This window comes from Molothrus ater, chromosome 1, assembly GCF_012460135.2.
Source record: "Molothrus ater isolate BHLD 08-10-18 breed brown headed cowbird chromosome 1, BPBGC_Mater_1.1, whole genome shotgun sequence".
Lineage (NCBI taxonomy): Eukaryota > Metazoa > Chordata > Aves > Passeriformes > Icteridae > Molothrus > Molothrus ater.
The window spans coordinates 104167128-104188896 of NC_050478.2; the positions used below are offsets into that span (position 1 = coordinate 104167128).

The 21769-nt window shown below is 42.1% G+C and overlaps 1 protein-coding gene and 1 long non-coding RNA gene across 2 annotated transcripts; one reads left to right on the forward strand and one right to left on the reverse strand.

Annotated features, from left to right (window-relative positions):
- Nucleotides 1-2276: 2276 nt before the first annotated feature.
- LOC118684259 (uncharacterized) lies at nt 2277-13221 on the forward strand. The gene is made up of 2 exons (XR_004979794.2): nt 2277-2351; nt 10794-13221. It is a non-coding gene; the product is annotated as an uncharacterized LOC118684259 (long non-coding RNA).
- On the reverse strand, nt 7838-16015 carry LOC118684256 (myosin regulatory light chain 2, smooth muscle minor isoform). Its single transcript, XM_036379033.2, has 4 exons — nt 15904-16015; nt 10838-11035; nt 10510-10671; nt 7838-9498 (listed from the first exon to the last, which is right to left on the reverse strand). Exons 1-4 carry the CDS (start codon nt 16007-16009, stop codon nt 9326-9328), a joined length of 639 nt encoding a protein of 212 aa, XP_036234926.1. The 5' UTR covers nt 16010-16015; the 3' UTR covers nt 7838-9325.
- Between the last annotated feature and the right edge of the window lie 5754 nt (nt 16016-21769).

Genomic DNA, 21769 nt, shown 5'->3' on the forward strand with positions numbered 1-21769 from the left:
TTTCTTAATGAAAAAGGATGACACATATTTTTCCATTCATCATTTGATGTAGGATCTCAAATAAATTGAGGTACAAGCTGTTTTTAGCGTAGGGGGATGGTGTCTGAAATTGCTTCAGAAGCAGCTCGCTTTCAGCCCACTTGTACATTTTTTAAATTTTCCAAAGGGAATGCTTGTTCCCATGTTGCTTGCTGAAGTCCCACATAAATAGCTTAGGCTTCAAGAAAACTGTTGTTTAGTGCACGAAAGGTCCTGAAGTAGTCAGATGGGAAAGCTGCACTGCCAGATCATCATTCTGTGCATCCCCCTCCTCCCTGCTGTTGGCTTTGTTGGTGTACAGTCTGTGTCTTGGAAAACAAGAACTCTTTAGGGGGGAAGGCATTGGAGTAAGTTGCCCGAGGAGGGTGGTGGAGTCACCATCTCTGGAAGTGTTCAAGAAGTGTCTGAATGCAGCCCTTGGGGACTATGGTGGTGCTGGGTTGATGGTTGGACTAGATTATCTTAAAGGTCTCTTCCAACCTTGATCATTCTGTGAAAGGAAAAAATAGACATACAAGCTTTTTCTGAAATTATCAATTGTATTTATAAATGTAAATGAACTACATTTAGCCACTGGAGTTACTGAAATTAACATGTAATCTAATATGTAATCTAGAAGTTGCAATCCCAAATTTGAAGGGAGACATTTTAATTGCCAAGAGGCCCAACTTTCTTTCCCTGCTCTCTGCTCAAATCAGAAGTTATTTCATGAGGGCCGAGAATTTGGCCTAATTAGCTTATAATACTTCCCCAATTAATTTTAATATCACTCTTCTAAAGTTTGCCTCAAAGTGCAATAGAACTAAGACTAAACTTTGCTAAATTGAAAGTCTATTAACGGAAAAAGTTTTGGGTAAAAAATTCTCTGCTTACTAGAGGTGGCACAAAGTTTCAAGATAATTATATGCAAAATATGAGTGGGCAGAAAGGCAGTAGAAATATTAAGATGTTAAGAGAGTTAATAAAATACTTCATGATAATGTTGAACAACTGAACAGTGTGTTGAAATTTAATTATGAAAAGTTATCTGATCTCTTAATTTAAACTTCTTTCATCAGTTACTTTAAATTGAACCACTACTGCAAACATGCCACTCTGTCTTGTATTGTTTTTCATGCTATTAAAAGGGTGTTACATGATACCTGTCACCACATATAACTTCTGCAGATGTGGGGATAGGTACACTAATATTATTTGCCTGGTGTGAGATCAGTTCTTAATGACAAAATTGCATGTCAGTGTGTGTCTCTTAAAGCTTTTGTCTCCAATTTGTTGCATCATGGTGGAATGAGAAGCAGTTCCTGCAGGCAGACCATTTTCTGTTTGATATAAATCTTAGTAATGCTTTTAGAAATGGTTCAATTTGACTTGATTTCAGCATTCATCATAGCAATAAAGATATTTAAAGGGAAAAGAAAGAGTTGTTTTGCCTTTTATAATATTTGGAGGATATTTTTTTAACTTGTTGACATAAATGTTGAAAAGGAGAAAAAGTAAGGATGCTCTTTTTTGTGAGTGTGGTGCTTCCAAGAGCTGTGCATCAAACATTCAGAACAGAAATTATCCTTTCTGAAAAGATGGTTTATAAAAATGCTGAGCTCTTAACTTTTTTATTTTTCTTCTTTCTACTTCTTTCCTTCATTACTCCCTTCTTCTTTCTCATTTATGTCAGTCTCATTTAAGAAAAAAAACATTTTAAGCAAAATTAATTAATTGTTCCTATCCTTTCTGTCTAAAATACTCAATGATTTTGTGCCATTGAAATGCTTATTTTCTTTGAATTGTCAAAAAACCTTCAAAATTATCTGTTTCATACTTAAGGCCGCAACAGACAGTGAGCAATTTACAGTAAACCTTTTCCCTCCTTTCATTGAATTCTTTCTGTTAACAGTTGAACTTAGAGGTAATTTCCAACTTTTAACAATTCTATGATTCAATTTCCCCACCTTTGCTGAGTTACAGTGACAATGCAAATATTTGTCATCAACTTGGTTGCTTGATGAAGCAGAATCAGTTTGTGTCATATGATGTTTCTTTAGGAATCTAATGAATGTGACAGGAATGGCTGCACTGGCTCACTGTAAAAGTCTGCCTTGACCAGTGCACCCCAGCTGCAAAGAGATGTGGATTCTGGATGTGGAAGGCAGGGAGCAAAGTCTTGGCAAAAACAGTCTTGAGACTGGGGATGGGGAAGCCCAGCAGTTGCTTTTTCCATTTTTAGGCTGGAGCCTAAAATCCACCACCAGGATGGACCTACTGTTTTCTTGGATGCCTTCGAGAAATAATAGCTGCTATGAGGTCTTTCCTACCAGGTCAGTGGAGAGTTTTATTGCTTTGGATTTTTTTACCCAAAATATGGAAAAAAAAAATCTCTTCTATACTTGTAGGGGGTTTTTTTTGAGGAGAGAGAGAGCATACAGGGTATTTTTAGCCAGTTCTTTAGGGGAGGGCAGCAGCAGTGGCCATATGCAGGTACTTAGGGAAGAATAAGAATCAAGGTACTCTATGATATCTTCCCAGAATGCTCTCCCAATATCTGCTATTTTTAGTTTCATGGAGGGATAAGCTACCTGAGCCAGATGTGATATTGAGTAACCCACAATTAGCTGCTTTCATGAACTTGCCTGTTATGGAATCCTTGGCTTGATGTAAGTCTAGCATCCACAATGCGCTTTGCTGGTGTTTTTGGAACCCTTTGCAAGGCTGCTATTTGTTACGTGAAAAACTGCACCTTACTAACCTTGAACGTACCTATTGCAATGTTTACTCTGTGCTCTAGACTTTGTATTGGAAGAAATACTAAGGCTGAATTGTGTGTCCACTTCTTTTGTGTTACTTTTGCTTCTAGAAAGTTCTTGTATCAGCTGTAGCAGAGTCCCACTTGGGTAGTTTTTTCTTGTACAGAAGCCATTCCATACTGTTGGTCATCACAGAAGTAGGACTGAGGATGTGCATAAGAAACAAAGGGGTCTGAAAAGAGAGACTAGATGAAAAAGCAGATGTGTAATTTCCACATTAAGAATTGAAATTGTTTCAAAGTGGAGTGGAAGGTTTTGCAGTTAGGAGATTTTTTCTGCGCATATTATCACTGTTCAACAAATGTTAATTACATAGATTAAGTATTGACAGCAGAGCCTAAGTTAAACATATCCATCTAAGTTCTAGGTCTAAACTATCATTTAACAAAAGCATTTTTTCTGCCAGTTGCTTCACCTGGTATTTTGGCTTATCCCTCTGCCTTTCCATCCTTCATCCCTGATTCCAGCTGGCATCTGTTGTCTCTGTCTAGCTATACCAAGTGCAGTGCAGTGACAGTCAGAGTCACAGTCACTTTCTGAGATGCTGAAAGAGTCACAAAGTTTTCTGGAATTTCTCCAAAAATAACTCCAGTGCTGTGATCCAAGGGAAAAAACATTTGAGGAGTCATGAGTTAAAGAAGGGATTCTGAAATGCGTCTTCACTTGAGTCTCTTGGGGGGCCTCAGACTGCAGGTTATTTTCTGTTTTCATTCAATGACCTCATGAATAAAAATGGTTACTGCTTTCCCAGGTGGTCCCTCCCACAGGGTCAATGCTGAAGCATGAAAAATAAAGGCTCTCAGAAAATGTAGTGGAGCCTGTAGAAGAAACACATATTCTTTCTCCATACTTAAAATTAAAAATAGCACAGTTTTGACTTTCTAGTAACTTCCAGTGTTACATGGCTGAGGAAGAGGCAAGAACCTGAGTTCTCTAGAGCATGGTATGACAATGATAAGGCAGATCAAAGGATAAAGCAGAGATATTTAATAGAACATAATTAAAATGTAGTCAGTCTATGAAATGTTGTAAACAGGAGAAAACAAACTTCAATATATTTTTTTAAAACTGCTATCTCAGTGACTATATGAATGGGCACTGACATGTGTTTGACAGAATATTGAGGGACTTTACTCAGCAGACACAGTACTCCTTGCATTCCCAGATCCCAAGTCCTTTATACCTAAAGAACACAAGTTAAAAACCCCAACTAACCTTTGAAAAGTACATCTTTGGCTGTTTGGCTGGGTTTTTGTTCCTGTTCTCTATGATCAAAGTCACTGTTCTGCCTCTTGTGCTGTATGTCCATCCCTTGTTTTTTATCCTAGCTGGTAAGTTGCAACAATTCTAACCAAGTCTTTGTGGGGTTTTCAGCTCTTGCACGAGTTTTAATGAGGAGTGTTGCCAGAAACTGTGGTTCCATAAAGTGGAGAACTGAAATGCAAAAATAAGCATTAGGTATTCTTAGTAAGGAGAGCTGAAGGCCTCCCATCTTTAAAACAAATTAATTCTGCTAAACCTAAGGATGTGCATATCTGCTCTCTCCTTGTGTGTTAAAGTTTGTACCTGTCTGCTAATGTGTATGTACAAATATGGAAGAAAATGAAATGTGCTCAACACTTGGCCATAGGTCTAAAATAGTTTTTAAAACATACACAGAAAACAAGAAGCAGCATATTTAGTCAGGTGTTTCACATGAGAAGTAAGCTGTTATCAGTTTTCTTATCAGGTGATGCCTGTGCAAGTCTGGTTGGCTGGTGGAGCAATTTCAAAATCAACATACTTCTTATGGGGTGGGAATAACTTGCCACTACCTTTTGCTTTAGATGGTTAGCTCACAATTGAGGAAGAACTTAAAAGAGGGAAAAACCCCAGTGTCTGTTAGATACAAAGCTAAGTCAAGGTTCAAATAACTCATGTCTGATGCCAGGTCTATTTTAGCACATTCTAAGACAAGGCTTACAGGCCTCAATTTACACCCACTCACTTGAATATGCTTGGCACAGGCTGGAAAGTATTGTGAAATGCTGTCTTTTAACTCCCAAGGACTATTCATAGTTAAAAAACAAACCAAAGCCTATTTCAATATTTAGTGAGGTTGTACTCAGTAATACCCTAAAATAGTCAAAGTGAGGATTTAAAATTAAATAAACCTTGCAAAACAAAGCAATTTACAAGAACAGTAAAATGATTAATACAGGTGCCTAAACAAGCAGAGAGTGGCAGCAGCAAAGTCAGTCTCAGCTTGCCTAATGCTCTAGTATTTGTAGCTGACTTTCAAGCTTTATCAAAGTGCAGCACTGCTTCACTGAGGGACTGAATCACAGCTGCATGGCAGAAGAGTCTGCATGCAGCAAACAGTTGGGATTTTCCAGGAGGCCAGTTTGATTTCTCACTCTCCTGTTAAGTGGAGACATGTAAACATCTGCCCTTGGATTTATTACATTGATATGAACTGCCTGACCCCTTAAGTCCCGTGATGCAGGGCCTATTATGTATGGCCTCTAGGGAATATCACACTGCTGGTCTGAAAACATTCCTTGGCAGTGTTTTTACCCATGAGCTGCTGAGAAAAGTAGGAAAAGGAGCCACGTGCTGCCACCTTTTTAGTTTATTTTTTTAAGATGGAAAGTTTTCTATCTAGTGTATCAAAAGTTTGGGAAAACAGTGATCTCTGTGGAGTTGCTGCTCAGAGCACAAAAAAACCCAAAAAAACCCAGAGCTGTGTGGAGGGTTTTTCCCCCCAGTATTACTTTTCAGTATTTCATGGTAACTTAATTTTAAGCTGCATTTTAAGAGGCATTTACTGAATTCTTTTTCCCCTTGTATGGTTCCTAGTTTCTGTAGTACTGTTTCTGAGGTACTGTAATCCTAAATAATTTTTCCAAAGGATATAGTTATCTAAAACTGACAGTAGAGTTTTGCAAAATTAAGTAAGAAGCCAAAATAGGAGCATGGATGCATAAGCAACACCAAGGGAGGATTAACTGCTGATATGTAAAATGTTCCTGACTCTACTTTGTTACTCACCCGTTATTTGGATTTACATTGTTGTAATATCTTTGTATTTGTTGTTGTTTGAAATTCCCCAGGAACATCCCAAATAGTAGGTTAGTAATATTCCAGACTAGAAAAGGCCACAAAAAATATGTGATGACAAGATTTCAGATATTTTCCAGCTTTTGGATGGAATGCAGGTGTCAGGACACAAAGGCATGCTGCCACTGATGCCCTGTGCCAGGATGGGGCCGCTGTGCTGCATTCACTCCTCCAGATACCACAGGGATCCTAGAAACAAGCAATCCAAAGATAGTCCTTAGGTCAGCAGTGAAACAGATCCTTGCTCTGGAGTGTAGGGACAGCACCCCTGTGACATCCCCGAGCTGCTGAGCTAGTGTAACAGGCTGCCTTCGTGTTGTGAAATGCTTCAGTCAGCTGATCACTGTGCCACAAGGATGGGTTTATGTGCTTAAATGAAGAGCAGAAACAAGGGTAAAATGTTGCACGTTACCTTTATCTCCAGCAACAGAGTAGGGACAAAAAGGTAGTAGGCAAACATCCCCTGGCAGCACTCAACACAAACATGGTCCTCTTTGGAGGTTTCTCATGCAGCCTCAGTAGCTCTTTGGCTTCATTTTGACCTCTACATTTGTAGCCTTAGAACAGAGTAAGTGGGTCATGTAAAATCAATCACTGCTTTTCAGTAGTGCTTCACAGGGACATTATAGATCACTGTAGATGTAAGACTATCAAATGTGTGCATGAGCCTATGAAAATAGTTTATCATCATAAGCTTAATCTGGTGTGGAGCTTGGAGACTGTTATATATGAACCCTGAGGGAGAAAAGATTAGGTTCCAAGATTTTGGCTGCAAAATGCTAAGGCTAAGTCATCAGAATTTTAAGCTGTTTCAGTGACCAAAGTTATTTTTATTTTTGGAAGTGAATTATTGATGACACATCCCCACGGCCCTCGGCACGCAACCTCAGCTGTCACATTCCTCCCTGCCTAGCTACAAAATGCATCTGATGCTCTTATATGGTCTCTTGGCTGGGGCTGTTGGCCTTGTAGCCTCTCAGCAGTTAAGGGGTTTGCATCCACTTGCAGGTTAACTGGTCTCCTACGAAGTAAAAAACCAGGGAAAGTGGAACTTGGGAGGTTGTCATTATACTCAGACGCCCTTGGATATTCTTTCTCAGTCACACATCTTCCTGAGCAGGTATCTTCACCTCTGCACAGTTCCGTCTCACTCTCTAGTCAGAGGGAGCATGCAAGGAACAAAACAGCTACACCCCACATTTCAGCTGGCTGTTCGGAAAACAAAAGCAGCAGTACAGAATATTTTTGAAGTGGACAATTTCCTCTCAAGGAGGATACCAGGTTCTCTTTCATGTAGTTCATATTTATGATTTTAAAATCACTACTTCCAGCAAGAAAAATCCAGCTGGCACACCTGCTGCTTTCTCAGTGTAACACACTAGCACCTAACATTCAGAGGGAAAACAGGATCAGGAAAAGGTTTTAGGGATGCATGGTTCCTAAAAAAAGTAAACTGCTCTCTTAATGCCATTTAGACACTCAAAGGGAAAAAATAATATCTTACATCTGTCCTTCGAGCAGGCATGTATGCACACAGTACTGAATTGCAGCAGTGACAAGATCAGTCTAAAAAAGTGACAGCATAACTTGTTCTCCAGCCTAATGTTACATAGCAACATTTCAACAAGACAGTTTCCTAAATCACCACTCTCTTGTCTTTGTCACAAGGGCACTGCTGGTGAAAACTTCCACACATACTTGTAAACTACTTCCTAGAGCCTTGCAGGTGTCACATGGAGAAATAACTCAGCAGCCATTACTGAAGAGCACCAGGATAGTTAAAAAGCAAACTTTCAAAAAATGAAGCACCTGTGCCAACCTAAAGTAGTGTAGAACATAATGTGGGTAGGAGAAAAACTGAGGCTAAGTTTGTTAGCAGATAAAACACAAAACTGGGAAAAGAATGGTTGAAAACTCAATTTTAATTAAGCCCATAAGTGGAAAAAATGACCCTGGAATAAAAAAATAGTCCATGTATGCCAACTGAGTATACTTTGTCAAGTTATTTACAAACCTGAAGTCAGAATATCTTTCAGAGTTGCCTCATGGGAACACAAGCAAGATTAAGTAACCAAGCCTTCATGCTATCACACATGAAATGAGACAAACCCACCTTACAGGATAAGCCATCAGAGCCTTTACAATCTCTTGTGCTGAATTCCTCCTCCTTGGGGTCTTAAGCTGTGTGATATAGCTAAGGGCAAGCTTTCTGGGTAACAGGTCATTGTTTTAATTGATAAATATATAGGCAAAATAAATTCTCCTCCTGCTTTATAACTCGCAGTAGCCAAGAGAATGAGGCACACAGAAAAGCATGGTCATACTAAGAACTAACAGAACAATCCTCCTCTTTTCTTTGTGTTTGAGACAACATCAGCATAGCCAGTTCTGAATGACTGACTGTGCTTGGTCAAAAGCCATCTTACCAACATAACTGAGGAATGTGTACTGGTATTTTAAAAAGAGAGCAATTTTTAGCACCTATAAGTTTTACCAAGTTAATTCTCAGAATGACTTGGCTCACATTCTCACATGCGAATGAATTAGCTGTAGAAAAATAAAGCTTTGTGTAAGTTTTCTGGCCATGTATTGCTGTTAATTAGTGCCAGCACAGACTCCTTTGCACAAGCTTCCTTCAGCAGAAAAATATGCCTAATTCCCCCTTACTTAGCAAAGAAGAATGCACACTTTGACATGAAAGTACTGCTAGAAAACCCATCAATATTAAAACGAAGCAAAAGCTGGGCATGGTGTCTGCTCAAGAATCAGACGTTCTCTGCTGGCCATGAGGCAATTTTAACAGTCTTCCCCAACCATTTATTTGGTTAACTACTTACACAGTAGTCAGATCCCACTTCAAAAACCTGAGATGAAAGACTTCTGCAGTTGCATTTTTAAAGATGCCAGCAGATGCTGCTAGGAGCATTTCAGAACTCTGTGACATTGAACAAAGCACCATGAAAATGAGTTTTCCAGCTTGACTTGCAACTGCAAGAAAAATACAATGAACACACCTGCATTTGTAAATGTGTAGTAGAAATGTCATTCTTCACAAAAGATTTTGAGGTATTTTATCTACATAGCAATCTTTATTTCAAAATGGCATTTATTACAAAAATGTAAAAATCCAGCAAAACAAGAAATATTGAGATTATTTTCCTGGACTATCACCTCTAGGGAATGTTTTTCCTGTAGCCTTTCCCTCTAAATATTTTCCCTGCTTCCAGTCTGATTACAGGTGCAAATGTGCCTAAATGGCCTGGAGTAGATAAATATATTGAAAAAGACAAAAGCTTTGGAGCTAAATGCATGCAACAAGTTCTATCAGGAAGAAACCATTAAAAATAAACATAAATGTAGAGATAATGTGCAGGTATCCAGGGATTGGCTCAGTCGTCCTTGTCCTTCGCTCCATGTTTGAGGATGCGTGTGAACTCGATGTAGTTGAAGTTGCCCTTTTTGTCAATGGGGGCCTCTCTGTACAGCTCATCCACCTCTTCATCCGTGAACCTGTCTCCCATGGTGGTCAGCAGCTCCCGCAGGTAGTCTTCTTGGATGAACCCTGGAGCACAGTGTAGGAGGACAGAAGAGGAGTTTTTAATTCATCTGCTAATACATGGGTGATAATTTCTTTCTTTGAGTTCTTTCCCTCAATTAAAGATACCTACAGTCTTTGTCTGCCAAATGAAAACAATGCCATTAAACCCTATAATTAAAAATGTCAAATAATTACAAGGATTCAATCAAATCGGGCATCTTAGTTTGACCATTATATGCTTTGCCTGTGGTGTGCCAAAGAATATAAAAATTTATTAGCATTCATATTGGACCTTCTTCCCAACAGCAGGGCTACTCCCAATAATACCAAGAACCTTCTAACTCAGTATTTTAAAAATCACAAAGGGGATCAGTTTACCTTGAGCATTCCTATTTAAAAAAACACCAAAAAAAAGTCATGGAACTTGACTATTAACACTCAACAAGTGTATGAAACATGGGAAAGTTTACAACATTTCACATTGATCTTAAATCACTGGTAAAACTAAGATTTATCAGATTGGCTGCAAAGAATAAATTCTTGGTGTGGTTTATTAAACAAGTAGGCTTGTCTAACTTGTGATTGCTTTTATCATCACTCCTGTGAGTCACACAAGAATTTTCTTGCATTCATTTTCTTCTCCTTTTAGTGCACCTTAACAGAGGGAAGGTGGATATATGTTGCTGACAGAAAAGTTCTTCATAAAAGCACAACAGCTTTGAAAACAGTGATTCCCCTCATAAAAGCGGCCCCAAAGGTGAATTTTAAGTTAGGAATAAATTAAGACCCTGGTTCCCAATCAATATCTTTTACACTTTCTTCTGTCTTGAACAGAATGAACTGCCAGAAATTTGAAATGTCTACAGAGACTGAAAAGGCAAACTTAGCACATGAGGATACAGTAATGATTTTCAGTTTGCAGAAATTAAAATTTTCAGAGTTAAAAAACTGATCACCACTTCTATGAACACAAGTATTTGTTGTTACAGAAGTAAGCAGAAGTAATACATGTACACTGTTGTTTCACCCACATACCTGTTGCTTCTTCATCAAAGCAAGCAAAAGCATTCCTGATTACATCCTCCGGGTCGGTGCCATTTAACTTCTCACCAAACATGGTGAGGAACATGGTGAAGTTGATGGGGCCCGGAGCCTCATTCATCATGGCATCTAGGTATTCATCCGTTGGATTCTTTCCTACAAATAAATAAAGGGATTTATACTCGGTTTAGCTTTCAAACTGAACAAGTAATGTCAGTAGTGTTAATACAAACTGAGACATCTCTCATATCCCAAACTCACTATTTTGATTTTTGCAGCACAAATTTGCCTGGCAAGCATGAACAGAGGAAAGGGATATTACCAAGGGAGGCGAGCATGTCGTGCAGGTCCTCTTTGTCAATGAAGCCATCCCTGTTCTGGTCGATCATGTTGAAGGCCTCCTTGAATTCCTGGATCTGCGACTGATCGAACATCGCAAACACATTGGAAGTGGCGCGCTGAGGGCGCTTCTTGGTGGTCTTCGTCTTTGCTCTTTTGCTAGACATGGTGGCTGTTGGTTCTAAGGAGACAGAAATATATCCAAGATTTAGCCTTATTAAATCACATTGCAAGTCCTTGGGGTAGAGGAACATCAGGCTTCACGTTATGGGCATATACCCTGAAGTACACATTTATTTCAATATCTCCTGCTCCATTTTCCTTCATACTTCACTTGCTGTGAAAGCATAAAGCCTTTGAGGATTGAGGGACCAGCACAGTAGGCCAATAGGAGGCTATATCAAAAGGCCAAATCAAATCATAGCTCTTGAAACTCACACAATGCTTGTGTTGCTGATTCAATACTCCACCTGCATCTTCCACAAATTAATACAACTACATATGCAGGAATTTGGGAGGCCCTGTTGACATAGAAGGATATGTGCTGCTAAACTAGCACAGTGGTTAAATAGACGAGACAGTATACTAAACTAACATTTTGGAGGAAAAAAAAATGCATTTTAGGCTCTAAATAGCATTTTGTTAGACTAGCTACCATTGAGAGAGAGACAGCCCCGATTTAGTTCAAAAGTTCTACAGTACTATTCCCTTACACAGTGGAACTACTACACAACACATGCAAACGCCAACACACTCTTTTTAGAATTAATTAAAAGGTATGACAAAAATGTGAAGACTGTTACTTTTAAGCTACCAACCCTTAGAAACAGTTATATGTTTTTATAAATTTTCACATATCACAGGTATACTAATGTTATTGTTTCCCTTGAAGCTGTCATATGAAGAAATAAACATGGTAGATTTTATTATATATTATAACACTAGTACATTCAGGCTACAAGTGAGGCTTTTAAATTAACTGCATCTCTTTATCTGGAAAGATACATGTAGTGTTCCAACTAAATGTATGACAGCACAAACTAGAAAAGCTGAGTCATTCACCGAAAGGCAAACACAAAGTCCTCAACACTGCTTTTGGATCAGAAGTTAGACCCTTTTTAACGTTGTTTCCAAAAGTCTCATAACCTCTGCTTGCATTAGCTAAAACTAAAGTGTAATCTGTACTGCTAAAATCCTTCATAATGCTCAAAGTGTTATGCAAACCAAATTCCTTCCATCCTTGACTCTGAATTTTACAGAAAGCACCTGTAGCAAGTGTCTCCTGAAAGAAGAAAATTTAAGCTTCACTTGTAATTGCAAGAATATCAATATTCTGAAATCTACACTAAGTATTAATTTTGTAGCTTAGAAACAAACCATCTGGTCAGAACAGCAATGCTAATTGAAGACATAGCACAGTTCTAACTGTTTCTCAAACAGTTTTCTCAAAGATAGAATATTTTCTGTTACAGTCCTGAAAAGCAAGACTGAAGTCACTAACTGGGATTCATCCTTAAACAAAAAGGGAGTAAAATTAAGCAAAGTAACTCCCTTATACAATCAAACCAATATGCAGACACAAAGCAGTTATTTTTGGGGTTTTTTCTAACTAAAAGGAAAGATATTTTACCTTGCTTTGTATTAGATACCTGACAGGGTGTACCAAGCATCTGGATCATAAAAGGAAATTCCATGGTTACGTCCTTCTCAGTCTGTCCACACAGACAGCTACTGATGTCCCCTGCTAATTCCACACTTTTAAATCCTACGTGCATCCACAACGTTCTTCTGACGTACAAAACAAACCATTATGTCCCGAACTAAAAATAGCCCCTGAAATGCAACTGCGCATCGCTCAACAACGCAGACGTTCTCTCTCTCCACTGCCCTCACTAACCACCAGCTACCCGAGATGTCTGGCCTCCACAACACTGCAACAAATAAACATGAACTCTTGACTTCCAGATACTTATGCTGACAGCTGACAACAAAGGTAGTTTGCTTTCAAGCTGCAGCCAAGGGTTGTGCATAACTTTGGTGGTTTTCTTACCACTGTAAAAAAATCCCAGGCAAGCTGGCATTTAACTCTGGGTTATTGATTTAGAAGTTCACTACTCAAAATAGAGCCAAACTGTATCTTTTAATTACTCTTCTCTGAAGCTTTCAGGATATGGCTTGTTCAAAGTAGACAAAAAAGTTTACTCTGCATGTGCTGATGCCAACCAAATTAATTTTTGCCTTTTTACTTTTATATATCTCCATATTCTTTACATGTATATTTGCAGCTCTGTAGCCTATTACTGTATTCATAGCTAGCATTTTACCTACTCTATTAGAAAGACAAAATACATTCCCCAGCGGCTCTAAGGCCTCAAGGTTACATTCTTTGGGATCTCAAGTCAAAATGGCTTCCTAACATTTCATAAAGTTTAGTTCGTATCTAAAGGGGGGGTGGGGGGTGTTCAGAAAAGGGGAGAACCAGGGGCGAATTATCTCTAATTGGGGATTCATGCGAGTTATGCTAATTTGCTGAACCTGTAAAATTGTATCCACTTGTTACAGTATGCATCCTCAGTGCTTTTTCATCCTGCATGTTGTGTACCATAAGGATCCTTATACGGTAATCCCTTTTTATCACCTAATTGTGTCTGGCTTGTAATTCTAGGATCAGTAAAAAGGCATAAGTGCTGCAAAGGCAGTGCTCCCAGCAAGCCACTACATGCAATTCTCTCACCTACAATTCAATCCTAAGCAAGAGGAGGTAACAAAAGCAGGCTGTCAGCACATTCTTTTAATTCTGTTGAGAAGATTGACCTGTCAGCGTATATTTTACTAGAAAAACCGAAAAAAGTGCCAATGCTTGTATTACTATTGTCTAAGTTTCTCTGAACCAGACTTGGGAACTCCTCCAGTCCAAAAGAGCTGTCAGCCTAGCTACAGAGAAACATCAGATCTCGCAGGACTGCAGCGCCCTTCAGCGCAGGTTTGCTGCAGCTATGCCTGAAACACTGGACTCAGCTCCAGGAATGTCTGTTAGAAAAGAGGGTGCTCCTTTTTGGAACACGTTCAGAAAACCAAAGGCATCAATCCAGTTAGCCAAAGAGACTAATTTATGTTTTAAAAGTTCCAGAAGTGTTTGCACTTTGTGTTACCCAACAAAAAGATCCACATTTATGCCAACACTTTTGTAACTGAAATAGGGTTAGTATACGCTGGAAGTAGAATTTCAGTAGATAAAAACTGGGAATACTTCACATTAGATAGTGCAAGTCATGACATGCAGGTTTAGTCCCTGTTGTTTAATACTATGCTGCACTGAATGGTCTGGGCCCTGTTTTGGAAGCTGTCCAAGAAACTTCAAATGTAAGACCTTACCTGTGAGAAACATCATAAAGTATTTCTTAAAGTGCAACCTTTCTTAAGGTTGCACTTTAAGAAATCCTCTAATTTTATAAATTCCCACATCACATAGTAAAAAAAAAACAACCAAAAAATAGGTAGTAGCAGCACTGTGCTCCTTTGTGCTGCCTGTATTGCCATTTGTTCAGCCACAGTGGATATCAAACCACAGAAGCACAGAGAATCATGTTGTGGTCCCTTCCTCTGGGAAAGTGACAAACCCTTGAGGAAAAAAAAAAACCCAAGCAACTAAAAATTTTGAGCCACTCAGTAAGCTGTGAAAATTTACAGCCACTAACAGTGGTGCAAGCTGGACCTGCTCAGAGGCAGTGACCAAAAGTTATGCTTTAGAAAACACTCCCATGTTTCAAAATTGTGACTATTGTAATAGCTGCAAAATCTATTACTGAAAAAAACCAAACTACCACACAATAAATCCCCAAACCCATAGCCAAGAAAGTCTCTACATGAACTAAGACAGAACATCAAACTCAAAAGTCAGCCTCAAAGCTAAATTCCAAATTCTGTCCACATATCCAACTGCAGCATCACATACAGTCACACATCCATCACAATGTGGGCGGCAACAGGAAGAGATAAGAGCAAGGTGCTCTCCAGCAGATCTGTGTCAAGGCTCAATAAAGAGCAGATTACACTTTATGAAAGCAAACTAGCAAAACCCAAACCCTACACTGTCCCACCCAGTCTTAAAAGCCACTTTAACACACTTCTCACTAATAAGTTTCCCAAAACCCTTGTACAGGAGTTACACTTGCCTCAAAATCCAGCGCCAGTGAGTCAACACAGCCTGTCTGCAAAAGAGAAAACAAGGCTCAGAGGTGGCCTTATCACTACCTACAACCACCTGAAAGTAGGGTGTAGCCAAATAGGGATCGGCCTCTTCTCCCAGTCAGTAAGCGACAGGATGAGAGGACAGTCTGAACGTGTCCCAGGTTTAGGCTGGTCATTAGGAAGAACTCCCTCACAGACAGGGTGATCAGACATTGGAATGGGCTGCCCAGGGAGGTGGTGGAATCACCGTCCCTGGAGGTGTTCAATGAAGACCGGACGTGGCACTCAGCGTCATGGTCCAGTTCCATGGTGGTCGGTCACAGTTTGACTCGATGATTTTCGGAGATCTTATCTAACCTAATTGATTCTGAGAGCCGGGGAACCATCGCACGCAGTCCCCTGTGCGGCTCTGGTTACTCCAGAACGTGAGGAGGAAGGAACAGACCCAGGCCCACTACCTCACCCTCTCCCGACCGCAGCAGCTCCCAGCCCTGCCCCTCCCATGCTCCGACAAAGCCGAGGAAACACCCGCAAAGGGCCCGATGTGGCCGGGAGGCAGCCGAGCCCTTCCGACAGGGACACAAACACCTTTTAACACCAGTTCCCTGAAATGATGCACAGTCCCCGCGGGCACCGTCCCCGTAGGGCTCACAGGGCGGGGTCGCGGGGCCCGGAGCCGGGGTCTCTCCCAGCTCCAGCCCGCAGGGCGGATCCCAGTCAAGAGCAGCAGCACTGAGCCGAGGCCCGAGGGGAGCTGCGGGGGGCGACGCCGCAAGCGACCCCCGGGCCGGCACCACCCATCCCTCACCGGTGGCCGGCCCAGACCTCGCGGGCAGCGGGCGGAGCCCCCCGACTCACCTGGCGGCGGGAGACAGCACCGGCGGGGAGCAGCTGGAGCGACACTTCCGGAGAGCAGAGCGGCCACCGCCCCGCCGGGCAGGAAGGAAGCTGTGGGCGACACCATCCGCGCATGAGGGGGAGATGGCGGCTTGGCTCATCGCTTCGGCGGCCGGGCGCCGCGAGCCATGTCGAGGAGAGGACCCGCGTGTTTCCTGTTTTTATCCTGGATGCTCTGCTTTCCTTGAAGGAGACAGCCAGAGCCAAGAGCTCAGCCCCTCCACCCTGTGCGTGTGTCCTCCCCCCTCCCCCGGCGACGCGTTGGTGCAGCGCGGTGTGGTCACCACATTCCACGGGCGAGGGGCGGAGGGAGCCGCGCGCCTGCCCTTGTAAGGCAACGGCGGGAGTTTCCTGCTCGCGCCGGTGGGCGGGGCCTTGCCCGCTCGCCCCGCCCCTGCCCCGCCCCGCTCCGGCTCGGGGCTAGCCGGGGGCTCTGTGGGGTGTGAGGGCGGGAGCCGGGAACCCAGAGTCACAGAGCCACGGGGAGGGTCCGGCCGGGAGGGACGCAGGGACCGCCATCTGGTGCAGCCTCTCTGCTCAAGCATGCGGCACAGGATTGCATCCAGACGGTTCTTGAACATCTCCACTGAGGGAGATGCCATACCCTGTCTGGGCTGCCGGTTTCAGTGTGTGGTCACCCACACAGTATAGCACTTCCTCCTCATGTTCAGGTGGCACTTCCTGGGTATCTGACTCCTTGGCACCACCGAGAAGAGCCTGGCTCCATCCTTTTGACCGTCCCTTCAAATTCTTATGAGATAAATAGAGCCAGGAGACCTGCTCTTTTAAAAAGGCCTTTATTAAAAACAGCTCTGGGTGCTGGGTGGGAACCCGAGGGATCGTGCACACCGCCGGCCGCTGCTCCCACAGGAGGACGCTGAGGAGAAGGGGTGCAACTTTGGCTCTCGGCAGAGCTGGGGCTTCTGTCCTCACGAGAGTCCTTAGGAAGACGATGCTGGCTCATAGCTTAGAGGTATCATCCAAGCTGAGTACTGTTTAAGTTATGGTGGCAGGAAGGAATCCAGCTCTGGTCAATGGTGGGTGATTTTGTCTGGTTCTGCTCAGTTAAAATCATAGTTTATGTTCTGGTTTGTTGTTTTTAAGAAGGTTCATATAGTACCAAGAGCCTCTCATTTTAATTCAGTCCGGGTGCAAGTCCTTCTAGGAGCAGAGGAAGTGGTTCCCGATGGAAAGGGATACAAATACAGGGTAAAATAGTAACACTTAACAGCTGCAACTAAAGGCAAGTCCCAGAACTCTAACATTCAATATTCAACAACAGACCAACGCTTCAAATTAAGACCCTATCAACTTCATCAACTAGCAATTTACCACTCTGAAAAAGAGCTCTCATCTCCAGGGTTTCATTTCTCACACTTACATTTATAAGGTCCCCTCTCAGTTATCTTGAGGCTGAACAGGCCCAACTCCCTCAGCCTTTCCTCTTAGGAGAGGTGCTCTAGTCCCTTGATTAAGTTTGCACTCTAAACAGCCCAACACATGGTATGGCACTGCCCTGCATGCTCAGCAGCAGCTGCTGCTGCTGTGTCTGGAAGATTCACCGAAGATCACAGATTATCCTGATTTGGAAGGGACCTACAGGGGTCATAAAAGTCCAGCTCCTGGCCCTGCACAGGACCAAGGATCACACCTTGTGCCTGGAAGCATTATTCAAACACTCCTTGAGCTCTGTCAGGCATGGTGCTATGACCACTTCCCTGGGGAGACTGTTCCAGTGCCCAACCATCCTCTGGAAGAAGAACATAAATAATACTGTTTTTAAGCCGAGGTGAAGAGTAATATGGGACGAACAGAAACATCACCCAAAAAACGGTGACCACAGGTCAAAGATACAAACAGCATCATATAACAAATAGATATCACAACCACTGCCTATGTGGCCTGATTTATAATTTTGCATCCGGTTCTACTTAATTTTACAGATTTTGCAACTGTATATGAAGTCACATAGTCTGTGACAGCAGTAAGAGATTACTCATATTTCTGACTTTTTTTTGAGGGAAATTAACTGAGTATCTGGGAGGTGTGGCCCCTGAACTGGCCATGGGCTCCCCTGGCAGAGAGCACAACTCTGGGGTAACATCTTCTGTGGCCCAGCCGCTGCAGAGTCAAAACAAACCTCTTGCAGTTTTCCCTGTCCCTGCTACTGCTGGCAGTACTTTTTTACCTACAGGGAATTGTGGTGGTTGCTGTCACATCTCCCACCTTTCCCTGGGCACTGGAGGATGCTGCAGGCTGCTCACTTGGGATGAGCCTGTTGTGTCATAACAGGCAGCTCCTGATCCCGAAGATGTGAGTTCCTGCTGAAGAGTAGCTCCAGCATGGAAGCTGAGACAGGCTTTCCTCTCTTCATCCAGAAACGGGTCATTCCTCATGCTGCGTACAAAGAACATCTTTGTTTCTGATGTTTCCATGTCCATGGCTTCCACAGCTGGAGTCAGTGGCAAAATTGATGTGTGATTTATCCAAGTTAGCCTTGATATGAGCAGAAATCAGAATATTTGTCTATTTAAAGGTATTCTAATTCAACAATTAAATAAATAATACAATGACAATGATTTTCTAATGTTTTTCTTCAAAAATTGGTACAATGCTAACTCAGTGTTCATTTTTTGACCTATACTAAAATAATATTTTAGCTTATGTGAAATTGGAAAAACAGAAATAACAAGCAAAGCCTAAAATGTCAGTAAGGAATATGTCGGAAGACCTGTCAGAATAATCCTTCATACTTGAGATCTGTGTATGGAGAGTCCTGGATATGAGCAGCTGTTGGGTTTAATATTTAACATAATGAGTAATACTTAATATATTGACTAACCTCAGAGGACTTTGGCCTACACTCTAAATCACCATAGTTGATTCACCTTTTACAATTTTTTTTTTCTGAATAATTTCTTAGTGGGAAAAGATGAGCAAGCTTTTATTTTAAGTAGGGAGAAACTGACTCAGTAGATTTCAGGAATCTTTAAGAAATACTGCAGTAATACTGGCTCATGAAGAGCAGTCCTGTTTCCAGAAAAAGATAATTAACCAGTTGCAAAAAAAATACATTATTTATTTGTAGCATTCTTCTCATCCAACCTCTTTCTACTGTATAAAAGTGCCATGAGTTCACTTTAGAGATGGTGAAACTGAAACACAGTTGAGCTAGACTAGCATAAATGCTAAAGATGAGGTTTGGGAATGTAAAGGGATTGTCAGTAAGTTAGGTAGTTGTGGAGTCTACTTCCAACAGGATTTGGAAGTTTGCACTATGAGCTTCCAATCTTTGCACATCTAAGTAATTTTAGAACCTGCCTTAAAGTGACTTACCTGCTGCTTCCTCAGAGGTCCCTAAAGAAAGAAGTATTGCAAGGCTGCTTTTAAACTCAGTCTTGACTGTACCTAGGTTGGTGACTCCTTTGTTTGTGTGCATAGTCTCACTGCAATAAATAAAGTATTAATGGAGCTACCAGGCTCCTCTCTTACCTGGCAGGCATTCTGCCCAGCTCTGTGGTGGCGTGTTTGAGGAAGGATCAGCCATCCTGAGCTCTCCTGGCCTCTGGCATCTCTGCATTTTGCATCTTCCATGTCTTTTCATGCTCTGTCATGCTCTCCACTGCTGTTCTATGCACTGCTTGGGAACTTCTCAGTCTCAGCACTTTACTCTGTGCATGTAGATTGTTATTTCCCACATACATTGAATACAATTTCTCTCCATGGAAATGATAATAAAGTAACTCAGGCTGGCAGGGGCAGCCTAAAATGAATTAGATCAATTTACCAAGAAGAGTCTGCAGCCACCAAAATCCTGGCCATGGGGATATAAAGAGCCATGATGTCACACCTCTTCAGGTGTGTCTCCTGTGAGGATGCATTTTACTGGGAGAAGGCTCCTTTAGTGAACTGGATATTTCAATTAAGTTCATGTGTCATACAAATCCCCAGACAACTCAGTGGGACCCAGGGTATTCAAAGAATAAAAGCAAAGCACCATACTCAAATAAATATTTTACCTACTCTAACCATAAGTAATATTTAGCAATTTGTCTAATACTTTTCAAATAATCAAAAATTATTTGTTTTTTGAAGAAGTGAAATGATTACCAGAGTGATTAAACAGTGCAATTCCAACTTATTTCGGCATGCTGAAAGTGGGTACCACATCATGGTCTTGGTGGTGCCCTTCATAAGGCATTCCTGGGGTGGGAATTTGTCCTTGTGCTTCACTAACGTGACTATGTGTCTGTAAAGAGGTGCTGTTACTTGCACCCGCACCGGAACCCGGCAGCCTCCTGCTTACAGGTTCTGGGGAGACTGAGGATGATTCACTCACCTCGATTTCGGATTCCCGCCTTGACCTGGACACACGCTTGTGTCGCTGCGCAGCGCTCGGAGCCGGGAGCGGGGAGCCGGTCCCATTCCGGCTGCCACCACCAAGGGGAGCTCCGCATTTGGGTAGGCCCGAGAGACAGCCCGGCTCCGCTATCGCCACGGACAGGAGAGAGGGGACGTTGTGAAGTGCCATCAAATCGGTGTGGGGATAAGTGCTGCTGCAGGCTGCGGAGGGAAGGGAAAAGACCCGATCCGTGCCGCGAGCTCTGCGTGTCGCTTGGGGCACTTTTGAGTTCCGCAAATCATAGAATAGAATTACTGAATTGTAGGATGATTTGGGTTGGAAGGCACCTTGAAAGCTAATCATCTAGTTCCAACCCTCTTGCCGGGACACGTCCTGCTAGATCAGGTTGCTCAAACCCCTGTACAGCCTGGCTTTGATCCTTGGCAGGGATGGGGCATCCACAAATTCTCTGGGCAACCTGTTCCAGTGCTTCACCACCCCCACAGGAAAGAATTTATCCTAATATCAGATAATATCTTCTTATTATCTGCCCTCTTTCAGTTCGAAGCCATCTCCCTTTGTCCTATCACCACATGCCCATGCCAAAAGTTCCTCTCCAGCTCTCTCTTCCCCCTCTAGGAGCTGGAAGGCTGCTATAAGTTGTCCCCAGAGCCTTCTCCAAGCTGAACAGTTCCAACTCTCTCAGCCTGTCTTCAAAGGAGAGGTGCCCCAGTCCTCAGATCATTTTCTGGGGACCTCTGGATCTGCCTTTTGCCTTACCTGTGCTGAGGGCCATAGAGCATTGCCTGTAGCGAGCATCTGCCTGCCTCTACCACGGGAAATTTCTTCGTATTTTACAAAGTGAAGGCCTGCCTTGTTATAGCTGCTCCTCTTTGCTCTGCTTCACTGCTGTTAATTGCTTTTTCCCAGTCATTGGAAACTTCAGAGAAGTGTCCCCAAGCTCTGGTTGCTTCAGAAGCTTTCCTGTGAGCTGGGTGTATCACAGCTGTTAAAACTTTATGAAACCTGACATTGCAGTTTTACATGTACCAAAACCAGAGAGACTGCTCAGGGTTTCATCACAAGTAAAACTGCAATGTCAGGTTTCATAAAGTTTTAACAGCTGTGATACACCCAGCTCACAGGAAAGCTTCTGAGGCAACCAGAGCTTGGGGACACTTCTCTGAAGTTTCCAATGACTGGGAAAAAGCAATTAACAGCAGTGAAGCAGAGCATCCATTTTATGGAAAACTCAGATATTATTTTTCTAAGATGGAAAGCATTCTGTTCCAATCACAGTTACAAATGCAATAATAGATACAGCATCATAGTGATCAACAACACCTATGGCAAATATGTTTTCCATTTGTATAACAAAATTGTTCTCTCCTTGTTTGCAGCAGAGAAACATTCTGTGTGAGTGTGATGAGCCAGAGCTGACCTACCACTTGAGCAAGGTTTGAAAATCTTCCTCTGGATCTAGGC

Excerpts from the sequence above, each read along its gene's own strand:
- LOC118684256 (XM_036379033.2), bottom strand. The coding sequence starts at position 16,009 with ATGGTGTCGCCCACAGCTTCCTTCCTGCCCGGCGGGGCGGTGGCCGCT. Across the intron at positions 11,036-15,903 it reads GTGCTGTCTCCCGCCGCCAG|AACCAACAGCCACCATGTCT; the intron begins GTGAGTCGGGGG and ends CTGTCTCCTTAG. Across the intron at positions 10,672-10,837 it reads CGACATGCTCGCCTCCCTTG|GAAAGAATCCAACGGATGAA; the intron begins GTAATATCCCTT and ends ATTTATTTGTAG.